General features: G+C 37.5%; 1 protein-coding gene and 3 non-coding genes across 4 annotated transcripts; 3 read left to right on the forward strand and 1 right to left on the reverse strand.

Annotated features, from left to right (window-relative positions):
• On the reverse strand, positions 1-26,813 carry LOC146157492 (uncharacterized). Its single transcript, XM_083386774.1, has 26 exons — positions 26,688-26,813; positions 24,791-24,966; positions 23,844-23,868; positions 22,740-22,829; positions 21,995-22,114; positions 21,317-21,436; positions 20,551-20,670; positions 19,999-20,112; positions 19,043-19,165; positions 17,802-18,033; positions 16,686-16,821; positions 15,877-15,997; positions 15,046-15,149; positions 14,112-14,241; positions 13,189-13,360; positions 12,202-12,311; positions 7,041-7,176; positions 6,629-6,707; positions 6,006-6,295; positions 5,221-5,425; positions 4,476-4,628; positions 3,805-3,970; positions 2,989-3,122; positions 2,052-2,174; positions 1,226-1,325; positions 1-570 (listed from the first exon to the last, which is right to left on the reverse strand). The coding sequence occupies exons 1-26, from the start codon at positions 26,740-26,742 to the stop codon at positions 449-451; spliced, it is 3,456 nt and encodes a 1,151-aa protein (XP_083242900.1). The 5' UTR covers positions 26,743-26,813; the 3' UTR covers positions 1-448.
• Trnav-uac (transfer RNA valine (anticodon UAC)) lies at positions 8,562-8,634 on the forward strand. The gene has a single exon. It is a non-coding gene; the product is annotated as a tRNA-Val (tRNA).
• On the forward strand, positions 11,941-12,013 carry Trnav-uac (transfer RNA valine (anticodon UAC)). The gene has a single exon. It is a non-coding gene; the product is annotated as a tRNA-Val (tRNA).
• Positions 18,867-18,939, forward strand: Trnav-uac (transfer RNA valine (anticodon UAC)). Its single transcript has one exon. It is a non-coding gene; the product is annotated as a tRNA-Val (tRNA).

Raw genomic sequence — 26,813 nt, forward strand, 5'->3', positions numbered from 1 at the left:
AAATCATGTTTTTGCAAGTTCCCTTGGGTTTATTAATAATTGCAATAAATTACCTCAGTAAATACTACACATACAAAAAAAGGTAGGCTACTATACTTTATATTTTTTGTTTTGTTTTACATTCATTTTCGGCTTATCTCATTGATTCCACAGTTATTTAAAGATAAAGCAACCAGGATGAGGTAAAAAAATATACTTGCAAATTTTTTAAGAGAACTACCGGTTAAATCGTACACATTTTATTGTATCAAAAAGCAGCAATTTTAACGCGTGTTCAACTTTTTACGAGCGCAAATATATGCATTGTGTATATTGTTTTCACACCTCAGAAACAAATAAGAGAACAACAAAAAATAAACTTCATAAAGTCGAAGTAAAATCGTGAAAGAAACGCAAAATATCTGAAGATTTCAGGTACGTTCATAAAAAAGTTACATCGATATTTTGTTCATAGCGGAATACTGAACACATTTACTCCCGAGTAGTCCCTCGATCGTTGCATTTCGATTGCAACGTTGTTTATCTTCATGTTTTTAATGCTTCCGTGGAAACGAGGAGTGGAGGGCAAACCTGCACAAGATAAATCACAAAAATAGTTACCACAGCTAATGAAACAGGGATGGGTACACTCATAAGGGTGTCATATTGTTCATTCACGCAATACATGGTTGGAAAATATTCAACCATATATGCTGTTCCTCCTTAACAATTTACAGTTTACAACCTTATCAATTTTGAAATTTGGTATTGAGCATTCGCACATCGGACTCGGGTAGTTTTACGCAGTCTTACTGGACACCCGAGTCCGACTCCAGCAAAAGAAACCGACTTCGTCGAGTATTGGTTCTGGTTCGCTGTTCTGGTAAAAAAAAATTCCCGGTCATGTCGTCCCGATCAGGTATTACACAGACCGCCTTAATTACAGTTTATTGAAGTAATATTGGTTTAAATCGTTGGTTTGAATCATGGAGTTCTTAAACTTTCGGTGCAGCGCCCCCCTTGACTAATGGAAACTGCGGGCCGCCCTATGCGAAAACTATGTTTCATTTTCATAGCCACGTTGATTAGCGTACTTACGCAGGCAGTGTTTTCAGATATCTAGAAACATCGCGTAGTGCATTCAAGTCATTGACTTACGTCGTTACAAAACTGAATACTTAACCGCTAAAGTATATTATACAATGTAATCGCTTATATATGTCAATATAATCAACGCTTGTTTGACCTTTAATTCCCCCAATGGAGATTTTCAATCCGGAGTCGAATCGCACTTTTTCCCCAGATCGAACAACTTGAGATCGCTTTCCGTTCACGTACATCGTTATCTGCGCAAAATTTGGGAGAACACATTATTGAATTTTTGTTTGGTAAGATAAGCGTATGTTAAATTTAATGAATAGACTGTTTCCGCCAGGCATTGCACCTATTTTAAAATTGTTCTTCCGGATATATTTTTATTAATAAATGTACTTATGTCTTTCTCCCAGTTGCAAGATCACCCTGGTGAAAATTTACTGTACAGGTTATGGAATGGTCGGTACATTTGTTATTTAAAAAAAAAATTTACAGGGAGAAAAAAGTTATAATTATTGTTAAATTTAAACTCAAGATCATTTACCAAGGACAGTAAAATATGTTATAAACGGTTTCTTGGCCGTCGGCAAAAAAACTAATATAAGATAATAGATAAAATACTAAACTGGTGTTTTTACTGAAAATCATCAATAGAAAAGAAAAGTAGACTAAAATCCAATTGGTTTATGCCCGATGTTTTATTCTTCCGTTTAAAAGCCTTATGTGCCATTTAAATCGCGAGACCTTCGTCTCATTTTACCCCTTACATAAACCCTACAACTATGTCAATCACCTTTGGAGCATAATGCTTGGGGGTTCAAGTAAGATGTAGTAGGAATATCGAAGTCCATACAGAGGTAGGTAGCATTTTAAACGTTTCGAATAACTCTTTATTCCTTTTCTGTAGAAAATTTTATTCGAAACGTTCACAATGATACCTACTTCTGTATGGCGTTTGGTATTCTTGTTACAATTACCTTTCCCTTGGACATTTTGCAGTATATGGTCATCCACAGACCGTCGCACAGAGGGTTGTCGCCATTGAAATACTCCGCAAGCTGTATCACGTCACCAGAACTATCCAACACTTTGGCAACCAGCTGAAGCAAGAAGAAGAGAAAACAATATTATTAAGTATCATAAGTTTAAGAGTCTTAGCTTTTCAACACAATGACTCGGTTGTGAAAACAGGGCTGCGGAGTCGGTTCAAAATACACCCGAGTCCGACCCCGACCAAATATGAGATTTCGTCGAGTCCCGAGTCCGGCCCTGACTCTACAGCCTGTATTTTACCAGTTTACGAAAATAAAATAAGGTGGATATTCAGCAATCCATTTATAGGTGTGTTATATAATTCATTCACCCACAATACATGGTTGGAAAATTTTCCACCATATGCTATTTCACCTTTACAATTTACAGTTTGCGGCCATATTAGTTTTAAAATTTAGCACTGGGCATGCGCACGTCAGACTCGGGACTCGGCTAGTTTTACGTGGTCTTACTCGAGCCCGAGTACCGAAAAACAATGTTATTTTTTCCCTGGTCGTGATCCTTTTTTACCAGGGTGTGCCGTCATTTTCTAGAATGGCGTTATCTCTGAAAGTTTCCGTGCGTTCCGGTTTACTTCAAAGAAAGTCAAATTAGTTTTGGATGAAAAAAAAAATCTTGTCACAAATCAAGTATTATGCAAAACGTTAACTGAATAAAGATTGTTCCTACTTCGAGTAAAAAGTACCACCTACTTACAGTGGTTCCCAACCTTTTGGGCTTGCGGCACCCCATATAAATTAGAAATAGTTCGCGGCACCATTTCTCGTATTTTTGCTAATGGTTAAATGTAACGTTACAAAAAACAGATTGAAACAACATGCATTAACTGTGCATCAAGGTTGAAAACCCCTTAATTTTTACCTTTCCATTTTCCAGGGCTAGGCTGAACGATCCACCGCCCCGTGTTGATCCAAACAAGACCAAGCCTTCAGAGTAACTGCTTCTAAGGTGAGTTCTAATCGTAAGATCCCTGCTTTGGCCGTACTGGTCGGAACCTTAAAACGACATTTTTAACTTTTGAGATAAACCTTTCTGATGGAATAAAGTACCAAAAAGAGGTAACATGTTAATGTTAAAATTAATTGTAAAGTTACAATTCTCGCTGCAAGTAATTTTTAAATGTTGTCACACACAGTTTCAAGGCACAGACCTTAAACAACGTATTAGGTGTGGATTATTTTGAATAAATATCTAAAGCAGAACAATCTATAATACCTGGTATTAGGAACGACGATTTAACGCAATAATAACCACAACAGAATAAGATCTAAAACCGCCTGAATAAGACTTAAACCTGACTGAATAAGTCACAGTAATACGTGTGCCTAATTTTAAATAAATATCAAAAGCAGAATAATCTATTATACCTATAGTATTAGTTAGGAACGACGATTTAAAAAAGCCATGAAGTCTGCGCAGTATTAACCACAACAGAATTAGATATAAAACCGTCTGAATGAGACTTAACTAAGCGGAATACGCCAACGTAATAGGTGTGGCTAATCTTGATTAAATCGCCTTCTGCAAGTCATAATCATCATAAGCCGTTTAAACAAATGGCGAGAATAAGCTACCAAGAGTGCTGGTGTCAAAAAGAACTCACATAAGGTACATATGGATACCTAATGGGTAGACAAACATATTTACTTTTACCACGTTAAAATAAAATCCACTTACCAAACACTGCATATCCGGTGCCGTAGAAATAAGCTCCGCTATTGTCGGGAGACTTGAGGCAGCCGGAGTGACCTTGCTTGACCTTCCGCTTGGACGGCAGCCAGGAAATCTTGCCTGCTTTTAATCTCAAATGCGACATGCACCCCTTGAAGTGCGCATCCAACCCCTAAAACAAAGTATACTATAGGCATGGTGTATTTGTAATGCAAAAATATATATTTTACTTTGCTTTATTTCACTTTGCCTTTCTACTTTTGCCACTAATTTCTTTTTCGCCTTTGTTTGCTAAAGGACAATTCCTTAGTTTTTGCAAATTGCTGAAACTAAAGAACCCCGGCAGCCTGCGGTTTTGGGCGTTGTGTGGTACAGTGCAGTTGGTTTTATGAGCGAGCGAGCTGGCGTACGCGCTCGCCATTCTGACAATAAACACTAATGTCCAATTTGAGTGTGACATCCGGTCAGTGACAGACCGCCAAACAAAAAGTTTTGTCTAAAGTAGAAATATAACAGTTTTTAGTCCGAAAAGACTAAAAAAAAAAACTCCCCAACAGCGCGTTAGTATTGAGATTTAAAAAATGCGATTATCTATTTTATATTCTTTCGGCCACGCACAGGACGATATATTTCCCATAATGTCAGTAGTAGCCAAATTATAAATTTGTGCAATTTACCTGAACCGCCATAAAGGTACGGTTTGTAGGAACTCCGCCAACGTAGATTTCGGTTCCTTTAGGCAGGGTTGTGTTCCCCGGTTGTACGCCGCGATAAACAGTTTTTCCGTCAACAATCAACCTCAGGTTCTTGGGCGAAATCCGTAAGTTTACCTATAATAAAAATAAGGCAATACCTTTAGAACAATTTAAAAAAACGTTTTGAAATATTTTTTCTTAACGAGTACTCCAATGCATTAACGCAGCAAAATAGAAGAGTAAATAAAAACGCTATAAGTTTCATCAATCAAAATAAAACGTCAATCTTTTAGTTCAGGAGTCACCAAACTATGGCTTATTAAAGAATTGTTGAAAGCAGTTATTGACATTTCCTTAGTTTTTTAGACAACAATTTAATTCTGATCCGCGATTGTTGATACTTTTGATCAAAAAAATAATGCAGGTTTTTATATAAACAAAAATTATCCAGCTTTTTGTGAGAAAAAACGATTTTTTACGAAAAAAATTATCCGACTTATTACGAGAAAAAAAAGTCCGGTTTTATATTAAAAATAAATTACGCATTTTTTTGAAAAAAAACAAATATTCCAGATTTTTATGGAAAAACAATTTTCCGGCTCTTGATCAAAAAAAATCTGCCGCTATTTATGTGAAAAAAAAATCGCGACTTTTTATGTGAAAAATACCGATCCGGCATTTTATGAAAAAAAATCGGCGACCCCCCAGTTAGTTGCTAAAGTTTAACCTCATGCCAAGCGCCGTCGCCGAGATCTGGTCCATCTGAGGCCGACTGTGTCCAGGTCTCGGCGTACTGCTCTGCTCTGTACTCGTACGAGATCAAGCCGTCCCTGATGAACACGTATCTGTAACTTCGCTCCTCGCCACCATCATCTAACGCCATGATCACTCCGTCACGTGACCAACCACGCAGGCGGACCGAAAAGTAAAACCTGTGAAAGGAACAAACAATGAGACCTACAGAGCAACAGTATCTAAGGCAGGATAATCTTTAATACATATAGTATTAGGACCGATGATGTGAAAATAGCCAAGTACGCAGTAACCACAACAGAATAAATCTAAAATCCGTCTAAAGGGCAAATATAACGCTTGAAACGGTAGAGATAGGGGGTATTGGGCGAATGGTTCGGCAATTGCCGTTTTGGTGTCGACGTTTGGGCGCCATTTAAAGTTTAAATGGCGTGGTTAAGGCGCTGCTGTTTTGGCACTGGATTTGGTCCTATACGTGCGGTTATTGGTAGGTAATGGGTGATGGGGGTAGAAAATGGGTTAGGGCTGTAGTTAATTAGGAGTGGGGTTTGGGGTTAGGTAAAGTGTTGTTTATAGGCATGATTCTGGCCATTTAGGTCGTATTCCGACGGGTTTAGGACTTACCGATTTAGACGGCATTACGACTATTAGGTGTTAGTCCTATGAGTCCCTTCAAAAAACATATATATATATATATATCCATGAATGTAGACTGCCTTTTCATTAACTATACTGTGCATATTTATATTAAACACTTACTTTTTACGTGATTTTTTGGCAAACTTGATCGTAATATAATCGTCGCTTCTGGCCCCAAGCAAAAGATGTTTGTGACCTCCGAAGCTCACGTTTCTGTTGCCGCTGCACGACACCAAAGGCGCCGAGGGTGCTGAGGGTTCCAGGTGTGCCAGGGGTTCAACAGGTTCCAAGGATTCCATGGGTTCCACAGGGGCCAGAGGTGCCAGGGGCGTGCAAGCTATGCCATCTCCATGGAGACGAAATCCCGACGAACAACCGCAGTGAAAGGAACCAGGGGTGTTAACACAGTTCTGCAAATATTGTAATTGTCAGTTATTAGCAGTGTTGTAAACAAGTATCATTGAAGTGACTTAATTACCAGTCAAGTCATTTGCAATATAACTTAAGTCCAAGTCAAATATTTACAAAAATAACAAGTCAAGTCACACTACTAGTCGTTTAAAAAAAAAAACTAAGCGTATAAAATATTATGGACGTAAAATATAAAATTCTGCAGAGGGGGGCTTGCTTCTAAATATTCAAGAAAAAATATAAAAGTTTTTAGTTTCGTATCGCAAGACTGTCCAATTAACTGGTGTATAACACAGCTACTTCAAACGAGTTTTAGCTGCCTTTTACGTTACCTGTTGACATTGAGCACCTTGTTGATGTGCGCATTCGTCTATATCCACACAGTTGGGTGGCTCACCGGAATATCCGTCCCTAAACAATAGTGGGTAGTTACAGGGGCCAATCAAGGTCGAAACATGGTATTGGGCCGAGACGTTAAACGGCCCCTGACTGCGTTCCATAATTTGTGGCCACCAAAGATATACGCCAAAATAGTTTTCTCCAGAAATCTTAAGCCAAAATGGGACGATATATACGTCAAAAACGACAATTTTTTTTGGTAAACTCACTAGGCCAGCCATGTTTCACGCCAAATGGGCCACTGGCGTGATTTTGCAAAGCATTCACGCCAAAGATCTCTGGCGGGAAGGCATTGGAATGCAATTAGGCTACACCCTAGCAAACGGGTATTTACATTATGCTTACTGGCAAGAACAATGGAAAGAGCCAATCGTGTTGGTGCAGTTATGTTCACATTGGTTGGCTATCGAGCATTCGTCAATATCCGAGCACAACGCGCCCATCGAAGTGAATCCTTCTCCACAAACACAGATAAAAGAACCTGTATACAAAATGATGATTGGCGTTAATCTCGATTATTGTGTAATGACAGGGACGAATTATGCTTTTTTGAGGCCCTGCCCTAATCACTTAAGACTTTGGTGCCCTATATGTGTCATTTAAAGCAGTGGTCGGCAAACACCGGTCCGCGAGGAGTTGGTTACCGGTACGTAGCAGGGTTGTCAGATTAAAATTTTGTTTAAACACGAACTGTAGGCTACGTAAAAACCTGGTAAAAAGTCAAAAATAATTAAGCAGCAACTGACTGAGTGTTAACGCAATACTCAAAAAACAGTCAATGAGCAAAAACTGTCTGAAAGTAGTAAAAGTACATTAATGTATAGTAAATGTTATATTAACTACATCGTTTGTGACGTAACAATGCCTGACAATTAAAGGCGTGGCATGCCTCTGATGTGATCAAATGTTGTGGTACTGCTCATAAATGCTACAAAACAAATTATTAAGAGTAAAATATTTATAAATTTTGGGGGGGGGCATGGCCCCTCAGGCCGACCCCTGGCTACGCCTATGAGATGGGAGCCTCACTTTGCGACAAAACAACCATAAAGTTCGCATTGAAAGTTGTAATAAATTTCCTTTCCTGCACATTTGTTGTTTTTAAAGGCCGGTCCGCGACAAAATTTTAGTTTTAAACCGGTCCGCAGTGCAAAAAAGGTTGCCGACCCCTGATTTAAAGCACAAGAAACCACACAATATATTAATGGAAAATATAAAGAGGTTTACGATGATAGCGGTACCTGAAAAAATAAGCAAAAATTTATTTCATCAATGTTTAATCCAGTGGAATCAAAACGAAGGCAAGGCAAAAAGTAGAAAAGTCACGCCTGATACACATGCAGTGTTTCCTCTAAAACCCCAAGTAGGCAACACAGTAAAATCACAATTAATAAAATAAGGTAAATAAGGTACCGGTAGGCTATTTAACTAGATTTAACAATGATTTTGGGCAAGGTGTAACATATTGGAAAAGCAGAACGAAAAGAAGCTTTTTAATAAAATGAATGCTTCGTTTTTGCTAGTTTCACCAGTTGGCAAATTTGTATTTCGTTAGCGGCTCTAAAAAATACGCGAGAAAACATAACTGCTGTGAAATTTTAACCAACGGTTTTACTCTTAGCGAGATAATCGCGCTACTAAGTTTGCTACGCAAGATATAGGCGGCGAAGCAAATATTGTGTTTCTACTATGCGCTTTGTCTGGCTGTTCTTAAAGCAAAATTACCTAACCATATATTATTTGCTTAGAATTTTTCAAAGTGGAGAACACTATCTTACTGCATATTTTGGTGCAAACATTCTTTAAGGCGTATATACTTAGACTGTTGCCATTCAAATAAGCGCTTTTCGCACGATTGCCACGTGGAGTTCCGTAGTGTAGTGGTTATCACGTCTGCTTTACACGCAGAAGGTCATGGGTTCGAACCCCATCGGAACTACGTTTTTTTAAACATCGTTGTCGTGTGTATAATATTATGGGGAGTTGTTGCCTAAGGTTTTTGCTGTTTATGCTGTTCTTTAACGGTTCTTAATAAATCATTATTGAGCTTATTACGCACGAGTTTAAATAGTATAAAATTAAGATTTTACATTTCGCAAATTTTACGAGTTTTAACTAAAGTAACGGATAACTGCATTTTCGTATTCATAGACCGTCACTCAGAATATTAGAAAAATGACATATGGATTCGTATAAGCTTTTATAAATATTTTTTATTAAATCGGAATCTCATCGACAAATCTGCACTCGTCAAAACGTCGCTTTAAACGCTTTTTACAGTGGGCGATATTTCAATATTATTGCTAGTTTTCTACTGTGTGCCCCTACTGCATTCTAGAAATTGGCCAAAAGATTGACTCACCAAAAGTTTGTAAATCCCACGGCAAAATTATTTTAAATATTGTAAAATCACCATGCTGTAGGCCAGTGGTCGGCAAACTGTGGGCCGCAGAGCCATTTTCAGTGGGCCGCGAGTTAATTTTGAATAGCTAAGTGTTATGTAGTTGCGGGCCGCGCGATAGCCGTAAATTCAATGCTCCTTATTTTAAAAGTTAGTGTGGCATAGAATTTTTAAATTGGCTCAACTTGGAAAGGCCCACGTGACAAATGTGGTCATGAGAGTGCCTGTCGAATTTTTTTTTGCCAACTTTAACTTTGTGTAAATGTACAATTTTCCGCGCTATTGTTTTTGTTTTATAGTATGTTTTACAATATGGCATGGTCGTGTTTTGGTCATCAATTCGCCGTGTAATATTTCAACTTAAGATCCTATCCTGAATCCACCACTGTTTTTGTAGGCCTACTGGTTTTACGTAGTGGGCCTTCAATAGCTCTGAAAGGAGTACTTTGGGCAGCGACAAAAAAAGTTTGCCGACCACTGCTGTAGGCTAAAGACGTCAGTGACGATAGCATTTCACGCCACAAAGATCTTTGGCGGAAACACGATGGCATTCCACGTGGAATGCTTGCAAAAAATCACGCCAGTGTCGACACTTGGCATACAGTATCGCGGGCCTAATGAATTTCAGTTGAAAAAATGTTGGCGTGAATATTTGGCGGCCACATCTATGGAATGCAGTTAGCGGTGGAAAGGGTCTGAAATGCATTTGGAAGGACTGTCTGAGTATTGGAATGGATGTAACAGTTTAGCAGAACATTTACACGTTTTTTCCCGAATAACGTAATAGTATCAATCTTTCATTTGGATATTTATTGGTTCCAACTAATTGCTTCTAATTTAGTATTTTCGTGTTTGTGTACATGTTTTTTTATTTGGAAACTTGTGGTAAATAACTTGATAATGAATTGCAAAGCCAAAAAGGTCGAGTAGGTCGACATCATCCATTGTCAAGCTACATTACAGATCCGTGCATAGTGTACCTAAGGTTGGTAAACAAATTTATTAGGCTAATCTAAAATAATTATCGTCGTAGGATATTTGCCTATACATAAAGCGACGTGCAGTAGCGCATAGAATGATTTTAAGATTTTTGTTTGATCTCGCATTTGAATAAAATCGGCAAACTTTTAATTAGGAAGGTGACGCGAAGAACAAAAGATCCACAGATTAGTCGGTATAATGATACTTATAGCAAGATGGTTTTGTTATTGTTATGGTACAATTTGCTCGCATGACAAAAAAGCACCTTTCTATCGTTTATTTTGCAAAACTGACATTTTAGAGTTAGACAGTGCCACGATACGTTTTGGGACGAAAATACAGTGTCACCTTGTTACCCCCTCTCGAACCTTCTCCAACAACCTTGTGTGCGATTAAATTATATATACGTTGAAAAAATGCGTCTATTTTATTTCAGTTAGCAAAACGTTTGCCTTATAAATAAACTTGACTCAATATTAAATAGGCGCATATAAAAGAAAAGAACAGTATTATTTCCACGCCTGAATCCCAGCACCGAAATTACGTTAAATGTTTTTTTTTCGTACTAAGCGCTATTACACTGTGATTATTTTGGTTTACAGGTTGGATAGCTGTTACTGACGATGCAATGTTATTGTAAAAATGCATTAACGAGATAATTTGACAGAAATGCATTTATATAGAGTTTTAGTCCACACAGCCTGTGGACACATAGAAAATGTGAAAATTTTATATAACGTACCTTAATGCTGAAAACTTTGGCATGCCATAATGTAAAACTCCATAAAATCGTGGAATATTCGAAATTATGCCTTTCCGTAGCCAGTTAAAGTTGACCAAAATAAGATTTGGGCGGCAGTGTAGCTGCTTGAAGAATTTGGTCAATAGCATAGCCGGTTGTAACGACATGACGTCTGCCTATCTGTATTATCCTAACTGTCTTCTGGGCGCGCTTTGTCATTTGTCCAGAGTTTCCTGTTTTGTGTTTAATCGCGCTGTTACGAAATACTAGTCACCGCCATCTGGTATAAGTATTAGGCGCTTACAATTGCATCATAAAATCAGCAGCAACATACTATTCACACTGTGGATTCGTACAATTCCTCCCATTTGGGGTGGATTACCATAGGGTGTAACCGGCGTTATCCGCCTTGAAGGTTAGAACGTTACCTTTGTGTGGTTTACGGAAAATAGAACCCAGGGGCATAAAAATTGATCCACTAGCAAAGGTAGATATTTCCACCTTTTAAGTTAGCAGTGCACGGTGGATTCGTACAATTCTTACCCTTTTGGGGTTGATTATAATAGGGTGTAAACAGTATTATCCACCCTGAAGGTTAGAACGTTACCTTTGGGTGGTTTACGGAAAATAGAACTCAGGGGCATACAAATTTATCCACTCGTGAGGGGAGATATTTCCACCTTTTCAGTTTACAGTTCAAGTGCGTGGAGTTTGGTCGCGCACGTTTTCTAAGTTGAAATTAATTATTAAACTTATCATATGTAAATCTGTAGGCCTAAGTACAAATTTACCGTTTGTTCATTAGCAGTAAATATTTCTTTTATTGTGGTTCTAACCAACAGCACTCACAACAGCGAAATTAATAGCGAAAAGTCGTTATCGATATAGTGGCGGGCTAATAAAAAAAATAATTTTAATCTATTACTTTTTTGATTTTGATTCTATGACCGGTCAATAAAAATAATGACGCAGGTCAATAAAAAGAGTTCCCTGTATAATTTGACCAGCGGGCCTGTAGTTGGCCACGCTGATTTGGATCATCGATCGACCAATCGCTCTCCCTGCACTTCAGAATGTTACGAATAGCCAAGAGGAACAAATATTTGTATGGTTTGAATACCAGTCCCGTAGTGTAGCGGTTATCACGTCTGCTTTACACGCAGAAGGTCATGGGTTCGAGCCCCATCGGGACTACGCTTCTATCGATTTATTAGCAATGTCTTTACAGTAATACTGGATGGCTGCTATAGTGTTTAATAAATTTATTATCCATGGTTCATAACATTTGTCACCTTTGTAACGCACATAACTAAATACCAAAAAAATAGAACTAAATAACAGCACAAAACTAAATAACCAAAACATAGTTTTTATTTACCAACCTTCCGTATTTTGACACACATCGCTACAGTTTCCGTTGTTGTGCTCACACTCATTGATGTCTGAATCGCAGTCTTGACCGGTATAACCAGGATCGCAGTTACATGAGTACCTGTAAAAATAAACATAAGCTTAAGCCCAGCCTGACTGCATTCCATAATAATTTGTGCCCGCCACAGATTGGTGCCAAACTTTTTTTTCGTTTGAAATCCTACGCCAAAAATCTCCGACGGGAAGGCACTGGAATGCAATCGGGCAGCCGAGTGGTTCACAACCTTTCATGGGTGGTGACCCTCTTCTTTGGATTATTTTAAGACGTGTTGCCCAGTGCCCACCCCCTTAACCTTTTGGAAAAATACGTCACGGAACGTGACAAGGCAGGTCTCTGACGTCATAATGAAATCCTAAAATTCTAGTTGAACAGGCTAAAAAGTAAAATATTGGATGGTTGTGTTCTCCCGCATTATAACGAAGAATACATATTTTAGCATATATTTAAGCCTCTTACATATATTTGTTCAAAAAAAAAACAATTGCATAAAAATGAAGAATCAAATTTGATACTTTGTACCAAGTTAACTGTCTCTGATCGACACAGGTTCATTAAAATGTCAAACAAGCCAGCGACATATTTGTGTCATACCACGCGTATTTCGAGAAAAACAGACTCAGGCCGATTTGACATACGCGCAAACTGCAACGTCGCGCTTACTATAAATAGACTTTACGCAGTTAAGAACAGCAGAGCAAAGCTAGAAATTCATGTCAGACACTATTAATGTTTCATTCGAATTAAGGTATACCGACCATGCCTTTGCTGGCAAAATATATATATATATATCATTAAGATCTTTTCATAGTGTATTACCTTGCTAGCTTTGCTAGAGTATGCTTCTGTTACTATTTAGGAATTAAGGTCGACATTTATCTTGCATGGGTCAAGATGAGTTCGAATATCACCTATTCAGTGCTACGCAGTTAATACATACGTTTCGTCCACGGCCTGGCATTGGCCGTTGACGCAGGGGTTACTGGAACAGACGTCCCCGTGAACATCGCACATGTCGCCACTGTAGCCGTAATAACACGAGCAGGAAAATTGGTTGATTCCGTCCAAGCACCTCCCGTTCTGACAGGGATTGCTGCGGCATTCGTTGATGTCTAGTATTTGGATTATGTAATGGTGGTTAGAGCAACGCGGTAGGATCCGTTCAAGTTAGACGGCAGTGTGGTAATGACTTTCTACATAAAACAATCGGCTTGCTATATGTTGCGTTTTTGGTATTTTTTAGCTCAGTTGTTGCTCATAATTGAGTTAATTTACAAATTTTAGCATTTTAACGCTTAATTTTTATAACTTGAGGTTGCCTTGTGATTTGTTGACAAAGACTTGGACTTAAATTATTTTGCAAAGACTTGACTTGGACTGTAAGTCCTTTCTAAATAACTTGTTTACAACACTGTTACACTGTAACAGACTGCTGCACAAATCATCATAACACTTCTAAGGATAACAAACTTTAATCAAGCGATAAACTTTTAGATAAGTAGTTTGTTCACACGTGCCGCTATATTTGGGCATTATGTTATTTTTGCCGCTATATTTTGGGCATTATGTCATTTTTGCTGCTATATTTGGGTATGCTATAAATATGTTTTTGAGCTTCTTTTTGTTCAGACAAAAAGAAGCTTTGATAACTTGGAAACTGTGATTTTCATTTTATGCATGCTAGTCCTGCACATTTTATCCCGTTTTGTACGAAACAAGGCCAACTATAAGAGAGAAAATGCAATTTTAACGAGAGGTAACATCGCTACGCTAACGGTAAAAACATTTAAAGCTAAGCCGCAGTTTTATTTTAAACAAGCAAACATAAGAAAACAACGAAAAAATCTTAGAAATTTCACTTACTAAAGCACTTGGTCCCGATGATTTCAAACCCGGCATCGCACTCGCACCTGAACGAGCCATCAGTGTTGACACAAGAACTCGAACACGGTTTATCCGTACATTCGTCAATATCCTCGCAACTGTTCAGCTCCTATAAGTATAAAACGGGGAATTGAAGAAAGAGTGAAACAAAATAGCAAATGAATGAGTTAAACATCACTGAATGTGATTCTGACTAATCATCCTTGAATGTCGTAATGAGAATAGCAAAGCCCATACCAGTAGGTATTATTTTAAACGCTTCGAAGAACTCCTTGTTCATTTTCAACGTAGTCCATAAGGCTTTGATATTCTTATTACGTCTTACTACAACCTTTAAGGATTATGCTCCAAAGTTTATTGTCGTCACTGAATGTGTTTCTGACCAACCAGGGTTGACAGTTTACGATATTGAACAGCGATTTATCCGTAACTTATAATGTGTAGGATTAGCTGATACTAAAATTGAAAAATGTTTCATTCGAAACGTTTGGGCAATGTTTCAAGGCCGATTTATCAACAATGCTTAAGTTTTTTACGTTAAATGCAACATTATACAGTTATCAGCTAATGAAAACAGTTGAAGTGATAATGAAAATAGTTATACATTTTTTTGGCTGCAGGTTTTTCTATGACTTAATCGATTAAAGCTTTTTATATAAAGGTCTGGATAACTGCAAAACCCTGACCATCGCGGGCCGGGTGTAAAATTTTTGGTCAAACTTTATCAACTTGAATATTGTCAAAACGAAGACAATTGCTACAAAAACTGTTATAAGCCTTAACAAATTGTTGTTCAGTTTTATAAAAAAATAATACGGAATTGCATCCGCCAACATTTTAACAGTACATTATCGTTTAAAAAGAGTACTTTATCTTTTATCTTAAATGAAGTAAATACACTGTTCGCTTCTACCTCGTCGCGAACGTATCCCTTGTTACATGAGCACTTGTAGCTTCCAGGTGAGTTAAAGCACTTTTGGTCGCAAGGAGGGTCGCTCAAAAAGCACTCGTTCACATCTGCGGGTAGCCAAAGGCAACATTTATACAGATATACGTTTACTGAGAAGTTGCCAGAAACTGAAGTTTTTCTGTCTGCAGCACACGCACGGTATCAACAAACACAACACCCTTCCGATTTCGTTCCTGTCAAACAACGACAACAAAATAGCAAAAAAACGATACACAAAACAAAATATGTTCTTACACACTAGCACGTTTTAAACAAAAACAGGTAGTGTTTCTTACATGAACTTCACTTACTCTTTGCAGTGTTGCAATGACTTGACTTAAGTGCACTTAAGTAACTGGACTTAAGTCTCTTGACCAGAATGACTTGACTCGATTCAAGTTTTTTGGCAAATTACTGGACTTGGACTCAAGTCATTGTTTCAAATATTTGTTATTAGAATTAAGATATAAAATTTTGCACATAAAACAATTAGGCTGCTGTATATTAGTATTTTTTTTTTAGTTGAGCTAAGGGTTTATATTTGGAAGAGTCACCAATTTTAATAGTTTTGCGCTTTTTTATGTCAATGACTTAACTTGTGTTGACTTGCTCTAATAATGACTTGACTCGGACTCGACTTGCTGTTTTTGGAAAATACTTGACGTGGACTCAAGTTATTTTAGAAATGACTTGTTTACAATCCTCTTGACACCGTAACGTAGCTGCCCTTATCCGATTGGAAGATTGGTTTTATAGGTGATGCTTTAACTTTATTAGCATAAATTGTTGCCGAACCTCTGCAAGTCTTTTTATCGTAGTTAATCAGAAATCCTTCTGGACAACTGCATTTGTAGCTTCCTGGGGAATTTATGCAATCGTACTGACACCCATGGTAACCAGTGCATTCGTCAATATCCTGAAAGAATGATATAAAGTTAATACCAAAAAATCATACCACATGGCACCCATGAAATAAACCTTATACTTTGGTTTGAAATATAAATTATTAAAAGTATATTTCCAGGTTGATAGGCATTCAATGACAACGAGTCCACATGGAAAGTGTGTTTATTACTTAATGCTAAAATACTTTATTTACGCAGCTTATATAGGTAGGAAGTATGAACGTCGATTTTGGGCCAGCAGAAACTTGGGGTGCTCAGACCCCCTAAATAATGATATTTCTTAAAAAGTGAATAGTATCCGGTTCAAAACCCACTATATCAAGTTTAATAAAAGCGTAGACTTACGTTGATTGGGGCATTAATCATGTTAATTGTTTATCAGTATAAAGCGAAGTCTGAATAAAAACATTTTCATTAATAACCCAGGCAAGAAAGTCGGCGTCTAGTAATCGAATTTTAATAAACCATTGCAACGTGTATGTTATACGAAATATTGTCAACTAAAAGATATCGCATAACTAAAAAAAGTAAAAAAATGTAAAACATTCACTAACAAGAAAAATAGTTTCGATACCATATTCTTGAGATAATTGCAATATCATATTGTTAAGAACATTACGATATATTATCATTTTTTAATATACAATCAATTCTGTCAAACTTACAATCAAAGAGCACATAAAAATACACCAAACTCACATCGCATGTTCTCCCATTGTCGCGCGATTCGTAGCCTTTGTGGCAGTAGCAGGCGAACGATCCTTCGTTGTTGAGACACTTAGCATCACATCCTCCGTTGTTAGTCTTGCACTCGTTGATGTCGACACAGTATCGCCTGGAAAAAATTACCCGACAATATGTTAATATTTCCTATTTAATAACGCTTAGTTTAGACAATTTTCTTAACTCCAAAAATAATGTTTTGTGTTATTACCAAAATTTTTCCAAAAGAAAATGCATACAAGTGTAATTATTTTTCTTTTTTGCAACTATCGTTAACAAGTATTATTTGCGAAAACCTAAAATGATGCTTAACTGAGTATGAACATACATTAAGTGCCAGATGGGCAAAAGCCAGAAAAGTACTTTATCGACAGATATTAAAAAAGGCTGTTAGTCTTGCACTTGTTGATATCGACGCAGTGTCGCCTGAAAAAAATCACCCGACAATACCATTTTGTAAAAAAAAATGTCGACAGATATCAAAAAAGGGCTAAATAACTACCCTACAGATTTTTTTTTCTAATTTTAAATATGACTTTTTTAATGAAACTTGTTAAAAACTCATTATTTTGTGGCGAAAAAATATATTTCTCTTTAAATGACTAGAACTTATTAATAACTGACTTTTACTAAGACAGGAAATTCTAAATAATATTGGCTCCATTTGAAGTGATTGTCATTATTTACGTGTCAGGGCGTGAAAATATCTTTATGTTTTACAAAATTAATTTTTTTATAAACTCAACTCTAGATCACAACTTTTAGCAAGACATTCGTGGAAGTTCTATTGCAGTGGTTCCCAAACTTTTTTACCTTGCGGCACACTTTAAACAGAACAACAATAGAGTAATTTTACAATCGCACTTGACACACGACAATATATATGTAAATATATCAATGTTAATAATTTGTAATGAATAGGGCGTATTTAAGTCTAAAATGCTTGCGTGTATGAATCTTGGTAATAAAAATAACTTATTTTCCAAATTTACAAAAAGTTCGCAGCTTACTTAACAATCTTTCGAGGCACACAGTTGGGGATCACTGCTCAATAGTTTCGAAACGAGAGCGGCCCCTTTTCCCCACACTCACTTAAACGCGTCGTCGACCTCATATCCCGCCTTACAGGTACACTTGAAGCTTCCGGGCGAATTGATACATTGGTAATCGCAGCCGTGAGCGCCATGGCATTCGTCAATATCTCGGCAGGCGTTCAGGTTCGGTATGTCGACCAAGTAACCATCCTGGCAGAAGCACCGGAAACTTCCGAATGTGTTGGTGCAGTTGTGCTCGCAAGGTGGCGACAGAGCGCACTCGTCGATGTCTGCGCGAAAATATTTGGCGAGATTTTTAAAGTCGTGTTAAATATTAAAACAAATTCTGTTGTGTACACTATGCACGGATCTGTAATGTAGCTTGATAATAAATGGCAAAGCCAAAAAGGTCGAGTAGATCGACAGCACCTTGATTAAGACGTTTCGATACGAGCTTGTATTATCTTTAGTTAATGTGACTGAGAAGCATTTCAAGCATCACTTATAAGAGATGGGACGAAATTGTTAATAGTCTGAGTTTCGAAAGTTGGGCCATTATTTAGCACCTTCGGGTGTTGGACAGGTACAGTGTTGATAAGGCCTTTTGTACTTTATAAAATCGAGATTTGGGGGGACAACATAAGCGTGTGGCTGCAAATAACAGCCGCGATATTTCAATCGGACTCAAAGATTTGCACATATTAATTAAAAGATACGTTAAAGTTCAAATAAGGATTTAAGCAAGTCAATTTATAGTGACATCACTGAAATATAATTCAATAGGGTGTATCTTTATAGAATCCAAAACCATCGGCAGCAGGTTTTAGCCAGTCGATCACTGCTCCGCTGACGCGTATATTAACAAGTAAAACTCATAGTTAAAAACATGAGTAAAAACAGGATCAGATGTTTTGTTTAAAAGGAAAATATATTTCGCCAAGTGGCATCATCAGTTCCTTATTCAAATAGAATCTAATCTATTAATGTTGGATTTATTCGACATTTTGTTTCTTTCGCGGCGCACTTAGCAGCCTTTCATGGCGCACCGGTTGAGAAACGCTGCGTTAAGGTAAAAGCCAACGAAGAACCACATTTAAAAGCGTATAACTACCAGGGCTTGCGTAGTTCCGTAGTGTAGTGGTTATCACGTCTGCTTTACACGCAGAAGGTCATGGGTTCGAACCCCATCGGAACTATGTTTTTAGTTTATTAGTCAAACCTTCTATTTTCAGTCGGCCACGAATATTATTTGATTCCCCATTCAACTCAACTCAACTTTGTTTCAAGTAAAACACTTACCAATGTCGCAATCGGGACCTGTCAGTCCTTTGTCGCAAATGCACGAAAATACCCCTTCGTCAGTTTCACTAGCGGCACATCTGCCGTTTTCGTTGCAACCCTTTGATCGGCAATCGTCCACGGCTACAAAAATCAGTAACTTGTCAAACCGTCTATTAGAGCATAAAGGCTGGTGGTTATAATTAGACGTAGAATGAATATCAACGCCTATAAAGAAGTATAGGCGTAGCATTTGTTGAAAAAAATAAAAACAGCATTTGAAACGTTCACCAAATACTACCTATACTTATATATGTGCTTTGATATTCATTCTCAAGTGATTGTTAGTAAAACAGATGTTGTGCACAAATTTTGCTTAAATATTTGATAATTTGTTGCTTTCGTTTACTACCTCTATTTTTATTTAGTAGATTCGCTTGCTTCTGTCGTTTCAATTAAAACAGTGTTTCTCCATTTTATGTGGGGCGACCAAAAAACCAAAAGGTGTGCAACAATAAAGCTTTGGCGAATCAATTTTCTTCACTGAACGTTTTGTAAGCAAAACAAACACGAGAAAGCAGCATTAATAAGGGCAAGCTTAATCAATATGAGCCATGTCTAAGTAGTGCTTCTGAAATCTTTTCAAGTTTTAGTGAAATTTGTCTCAGAACCAATCTCAATAAGTATAACCATATAAATCTTCACAGCAGAATAATCTAGCAAAGCTAACAATTCAAGTCAGACACAATTAAAAGATTTTAAAAGATATATATATATATAATACATTTGGCAAGCAAAGACTTAATTTTTCTAGCTTTGCTTGAGTATCCTGCTGTTACTGATGAGATGAGGAATCAAGGTCGCCATTTATCTTGCAAGGATCAGGGTAATTTCTATTATCACATATTTAGTGCAACATACAAAACTACTACAGCCGCCGAACAATAAGCATATCGCATGCTGAAACGCTCCCTTACCTTGTTCGCACAGCGCGCCGAAGTAAATCTCGTCGCAAACGCACAGGAAGCGGTTCACCATATTGAGGCATGTACCACCGTTTTGACAGGGTGAGCTCGCACATTCGTCTATATCTGTATGGGAAGTTGAAACGTAGGTTTACGAAACACTTTATACTAGATAGTAGAAGTGTTTCAAGTGTTTTTCCATAAGTACACAAAAAGTTTTTTTCATTAGATCAATTCTAAGTCATGAATAAATTCTACTGCGTTCTAAAGCAAAGCAAGCACTTCTGTTGTGACGAATCTACAACAGTAGTATCGCCACAAAAATGGCCTTTCTGGCCTTTTGTGCTTTGAGAGTCTTCTTTTTGATAAACACAAATAAAAACGCATTATTGGCATACCATTGGAAACGAAAATTTTTTTTTTTAAGAACGCAATTTAATTGTAAGGTACACCAACATTTTAGCCGTTTAGAATGAAATCTACACATATACATTAATGACGCGCTTTGGCATAAATAATTCATTTGTTTTTTGTATTACTTTGTTTCCTGTAATTTCTGTTTACCTATTTGACAAAGTGATCCTTTGAACCCCGGCTTGCATTCGCACTGGAAAGAGCTTTGCACGCTTATGCATTGACTGGTACCTTCAGCATTGCAGGGCTCCTGCAAGCACCGATCCATGGCTGTAAAAAAATGAAAAACACGTTCCGTATAATTTAGGCATATATTCGTTAACGCTTGAAAAAAATTTCAGACGACGTTGTAAGAATATCAAAGCCCCTACAGAAGTAGATATCACTGTAAACGCTTCATCAGATGTTAAAAATGAATATAGAGTTATTTAAAACGTTTAAAATGGGCGGTGATAACCATTATGCTCCAAAACTTTCAGACGAGAAACGCACTAAGTCAATAAATCCACCGAAACTTTATCGCGATTAAAATAAATTTGCAATTCCATTCGGTTGTGCATAATGGTTAAAGGTTGCAGTAAGACGTAGTAAGAATATCAAAGCCCATACAAAAGTAGGTACCATTTTGAAAGTTTCCTCAGATGCTGAAAATGAATAGAATTATTCAAAACGTTCACAAAATGCCACCTACTTCTGTATGGGCTTTGATATTCTTACTATCTTTTATTACAACCATTAGGCTCCAAAACTTTCAGACGACAAAAAGCACATTGTCACTATCTCCACCGAAACTTTATCAGGATTAAAATAAATTTGCAATTCCATTAGGCCCGTGGCGCATGCTTCGCGCTATCGATTCTTGATTCGTTACAAAGGAAAGATTTGGCGATGATACGATTATTATCACGCTTTTTACCCGTCTGGCATATGTCTCCAGTGAAACCGGGATTGCACACGCAACGGTAGGCATCGTTGTTATTTTCACATCGACTTGTCCCGATGGCATCGCACGGATTTGAGGCGCAGCGGTCGATTCCTTAAGAAAAATGAGAGTTTTTTTCAAGATTCTAGTGGTGCCGCCAAACCAATACTTAAAAAGTAATGTGGCTATTTCCGAAGTGGTCAGTTTCGGATTTCAAGGATTTGGCCAGATGTCCAAGTTAATCCACCGAAAAATAACCAACCAAAAACACTGATATTAACTTTGAATTGCACATGGCGCACAGGTATGATAGGCTTACTTAATTTGCATAATTTGAACGTCACCCTGTAACAAATTATTGTTACGCCATGTCTAAGTACTCATACAAAAACATATTGGATCCGCTGACTGCTTCCAAAATATGGTAACCCAACTAAGGCCAGTTCAGGCCACAGTCCGTAAAAATCTAGCGAAGGGAAGCCCGCAGCTCAAAATTTCATCGTGTAATATATCCAGAAGTAAACAAGATATCTCGAAAGAAGTCTGATGGCTAAGTTAGGTTGCTTTGAGTAATGTGTACAAATTTCAAATCGATATCTTGTTTACTTCAGGAGATATTACAAGATAAAATTTCGAGTCCCTTTGGTTACAAATGTGATGTTTGGCATTTACTCCTTTCGCAAGTTTTCCCTTCGAATCCTGGCCGACAATCGCAGTAGAAATCACCAAACAGATCGTTGCACACCATCGTGTTGCCGCTCACACAGGGCGCCGGCTCGCACTGGTTAACATCTGCGTATACCAGGAAGGTTAATATATACAAAAGGGCGTAACTTCATTGAATCCAAAACCATTAGCAGCAGGTTTCTGCTTGTCGATCACTGATCCGCTGACGCTTATATCAACAATAAAACTCGAAGTCTAAAATTCTGGGGAAAAACAGGATCAGACATTTTTAAGGAATATATATTTCGCTCATAATGGCATCGTCAGTCCCTTATTAATAATTAATCAAGGAACTGACGATGCCAGTATAGGCGAAATATAGATTACTTAAAAAAATGTCTGATCCTGTTTTTACTCTGGTTGTGGAACTCTGAGTAAATTGGATTGTATTCTCGACAAGCTTTCGCGCAACCGTATTTATCGGCATTTATACTTTGACCTGATAAAACACGGTTGTGGGAAAGCTTGTCGAGAATACAATACAATTTGTCTTTATATATACAGTTCCACCTAATTTGGCAATCTACAAAGAAATATAGTTCGGCTAATAGTATATTATTTTATTTACGCTTTACGTAGTTTTTTGATGCGCAAACATCCACTTTATACATTCAACGTACAGAACCCACTGTTTCATGCTATAAATAAATTCAGCAAGAAAAAATTATAAAATCGCTGTTCTGATATGCACCTGCAAGGCAAAGTCGAAGCCTGTCTTTCTGGTCTTTCGGCGTTGCGCCCCTTCCTCGTCTTTTAGGGGAGAAAACCCTTTTATTGCACCCTACAAAGTGCAGATACATTAAAGCGGATACATTCCAGTGCTCTAACGATAAAAGGAAATGGAACGGTCAATTCATAACGTAATACACGTGCAGCGAAAGTTACAAACACATACATGTGTGTTAACCACTGTGATCTAGCCCTTATAAAGCTGCTTTTTTACCAACAATTACGGCTTACGTATAATTAGTACACCGAAAGACATCGTACGTAATACACGTGTTGTTAAATTTAACGAAATACACTGTCAGTTGCCACTTGATCAATTAGACTCATTACGCATTGTTTTAGTGCATAATTGTTTAAGTACAACATCGTATTTAGGAAAGTTTGCATTCATCAGATGAATGATCACTTTCATTAGTTTTCCAGTCACCAATATATTCTCACACGCAGAATGCTTTCACTTTACAGATTACCTTTAAAACAATGATTCTTAACCGGGGTGCCGCGGCACTCTAGTGTGTCATTTTTAACGCTTAGGGGTGCCTAGAGATGTTTCAAATTCTTAAGGATTCCTGTTTTTGCTCTATTCCTAAGCTTCTTGATACAATTTTTGTGTACGATAAAAGTGCAAAAATTAAAAAAAAAAATTTCAACATTGTTTCACAGCTAAAGTGCTGTTTCAATATCGTTTATTGTAACGTTACAGTTAACCACTGAGCAAAAACACGAGCAAGGGTGTCGCGAACGATTTACAATTTCTGTAGGGTACCACAAGCAAAAAAAGGTTGCGAAACACTGCTTTAAAATATAGTTTACGATCTCATTTCAAGTTAATTCACTGGTGGAAACTATAAAATTTGCAACAAATTGCGTTTTACAGGCGCCAAAGGGACTGTATTAGAAAATTTCAACCTGCGATAAGGTTTATATCGATTTTTTAATGATGTAGGGATTAAATTGTTTTTATTCGGTAAGCGCAAACATTTATCGATCGGTCTTTGTAGTTGGTACAGAATTTATAGTTGCCTTGATCGAACTTGCATGCTAAAAAGAAATCCAACAATCTTACCTTTGTACTTTAGCCAGAAAGTTTGCTGGAAACAAAAGAAATAAGTGTTAATTTCAAGGAACGGTTGAACATTAAATTGTTGAAATATTAATTAGTTTTTTTTTGCATAATCTAGTGTTTTGAACCAATTCTCTCGTTTAAACAACACTCGCGTGAGGTAGAAAATTTTTAGTCGAATATTTTATACACATATATGTATCTGTGAGCTGGCCTTTTTTATGTTGTGCTGAAAACCAACACGGCACAGATACGGCATCACACCAAGTGAATTCGGACGGCCCAACATAAATACATAAATATTCAACCTAAGGAATTCAATACAAACTTAAGTACATGCAAAATTCTCACCGGACATATCAAAAACTTGAATAAAACCTAAACGTTTAGAATCCGTGGTTTAGCCACACCTGCCAAGCAGACTGCGCAGTGAAATTGCCTAGATTTGTATTTTGGTAAACAATACCGATATTACTAATTCACAAATTTTAATATTCATGTTGAAGTTTACAAACTTAACCTTCAAATATTTATTCTCACCAAAAGAAACGTTCGCTTAGTATGAAATTTCTCAAAGGATATATAGCAAGCGATTTGATTTATGTGCAAACATTTGGATAAATGGCTTAATTTTATTAAAAATACTTAAAGAAAACACTTAAGCCATTTGTCCGAAAGACTTAAGTCAAGTCAAGCCATTTTCCCAAATGACTCAAGTCAAGTCAAGTCACGTCATATTGTCCAAAAGACTTTAGTCAAGTCACGTCATATTGTCCAAATGACTCAAGTCAAGTCAAGCCATTTTGCCCAAATGACTCAAGTCAAGTCAAGCCATTTTGCCCAAATGACTCAAGTCAAGTCAAGTCAGTTGAAACAGTGACGTAAGTGCACTAAATCCCAGTCATTGACTTCGGTCAACAACACTTGAGGAAATATTGTTTATCACTCACCGCTGTGTTGGTATTGTCGGAAATCTCGAAGGCCTCCTCATAGTTGCAATCTTCCTCAATACATTCCCTCTCCGTATTCCCCGGTTTCAGTTCCTCGAAGATGTTCGCCCTGTTGCTCCTGGCAACGCGGTGAGGTCGGAGGAACTGACTCGCCTCTTCCTTGTTGACGAAAACGGCTGCGCGTCAAAAAGAGGCCTCGTAAGTGTTTGAATGTGCAAGTTTAAACAAAAAGGAAGTCGCGTAAATACTCAAGCGGCCTAAATACACAAGAATTGGGGAACGAAACCCGCCCGGGTTGGCGCAAAGACGTTAGGAAATAAACTGGTCGTGACCTGGGCAAATTTACGTTCTTAGATGACGGTTATAGAATGTCACCACCTCCCATCTTATCAAACTGCAACACCAATGGTTCACATGCTGCATTTTTTGACCGATTTTGCGTGGGCGATGTCTGGTAATGTTTAAATGTTGTACACATCGTGAAACGTGGCATTCCTTCAAACATGTCTACGAATAAGACGTAATAAGAATATCAAAGCCCATACAAAAGTATCTTTTGAACGTTTCGAAAAATACCTACTTCTGTATAGGCTTGGATATTCTTATTGAGTCTTACCACAACCTCCAACCATTATGCTCCAAAGATATTGATAGCGATATTTAGGAAGGACTTTGTTATATGCCTCGGACACGAGAAGCTTTAAAAGAAACATCAGCTAATTTGGCTCGGGTCGTATCTTTTGCCCAAGATATCACGGATCGATATGGGAATAAAGCACAAAGCGTCGGACATACTCCAACCTCCAACCGTCATGCCCAATGACCAAAAATTATTCGCGCTGAAGTATTTCTTGGGCCAGAGCTGTTCAGTGACATTTCGCGCGTAATCATTCAAACTCGCCCTTTCACTTAGAATTTTCGGCCGAAACAAATCAATTTGCCTAAAAAAAATCGGGCCCTTGGCAAAACGGGTGAGCGAGGCAGACGGTGCGTGACGCCCCCTGCCCGCATTTACGTCATCATTATGACAGGGGCGTTCCCAAAGGCCGATCTTTTAAGCACAATGGGTCGATAACGCTCAGCATTAAAACATTGCTTGTTGTCCAAACGCCAACACTCGTTATTAAATCAATAGGAATAAACGCGAAGACTAAACTCAAGCTGCGCTGACTAATTTCAATGCGCCCTGTTAACCACTGAAGTTGAAGTTATATAGGAATGTAAATCTATCCGATGTAATTTAGAGGGTCAAATAAATTTTCCGAATTAATTTAGAGCGTCAAATTATATTTTGATTTAACGTACATCAGACAGAATTATTTTCTAATTTAAATACTGTCTAATTTAACCTAAATTGGAACAAAATGTTGTCCGATTTATGAATCGCACAGATTTGTAAGATTTAAATGTTGTTCTGTTTAAATTGAAACGGAAAAAATAACATTCCATTTTAAACTAAGCGAAATATTTTTTTAAAAGGTGCCCCGTAAATATGCGCGCGAAGGCTCCGCTCAACTTCACCGTTAATCACATAAAAGTGTCTAAAAGTTTAAAATAATTCGAACTTAACCACGTAACCTTCAATAGCAAGCAACTTACTATTTGTCGTTTAATAAATGTTTTTTAAAGCGTTTTGCTTTAAAAATAAAAAACGTACAACGGCATTTTAAAACCCTCAAAAAGCTTCTCAAAACCTTGAGAAAATACGAAATGATTAACGTTGTAACAGCATCGGTCCTATTTACATTATTATCTGTAACTCAAGTAAAAGGATAACAAAAAATGTGAGAACACTGTACAATTATCTGGTCAAGTTACATATTTTACGAAATAAACTTCTCGGTCCTAAGTATAGAACGCGACAGTTGTTCAACAATAATAAATTAAAACGCGTTACCTCCGACGCCAATCGACGAAATTGCAGCAAAGCACAGTAAAAGCAAAACTTCCATGTTTGCTGCGAAATTAAAAAACACATAAAGATTAGTTTTGTTTGTCTGGCGTCCTACGCTTGAAGACACTT

Source organism: Ascidiella aspersa, chromosome 4, assembly GCF_963924565.1.
Source record: "Ascidiella aspersa chromosome 4, kaAscAspe10.2, whole genome shotgun sequence".
NCBI lineage: Eukaryota > Metazoa > Chordata > Ascidiacea > Phlebobranchia > Ascidiidae > Ascidiella > Ascidiella aspersa.

What these genes read in the sequence shown, in the direction of transcription:
- LOC146157492 (XM_083386774.1), bottom strand. Translation starts at nt 26,742, where the DNA reads ATGGAAGTTTTGCTTTTACTGTGCTTTGCTGCAATTTCGTCGATTGGC. An exon ending in AGGGAAAACTTGCGAAAGGA is followed by an intron (nt 21,437 to 21,994) that starts GTAAATGCCAAA and finishes ATTTTTCTTAAG; the next exon opens with GAATCGACCGCTGCGCCTCA. An exon ending in AGGTCCCGATTGCGACATTG is followed by an intron (nt 18,034 to 19,042) that starts GTAAGTGTTTTA and finishes ATTTTCGCGCAG; the next exon opens with ACATCGACGAGTGCGCTCTG.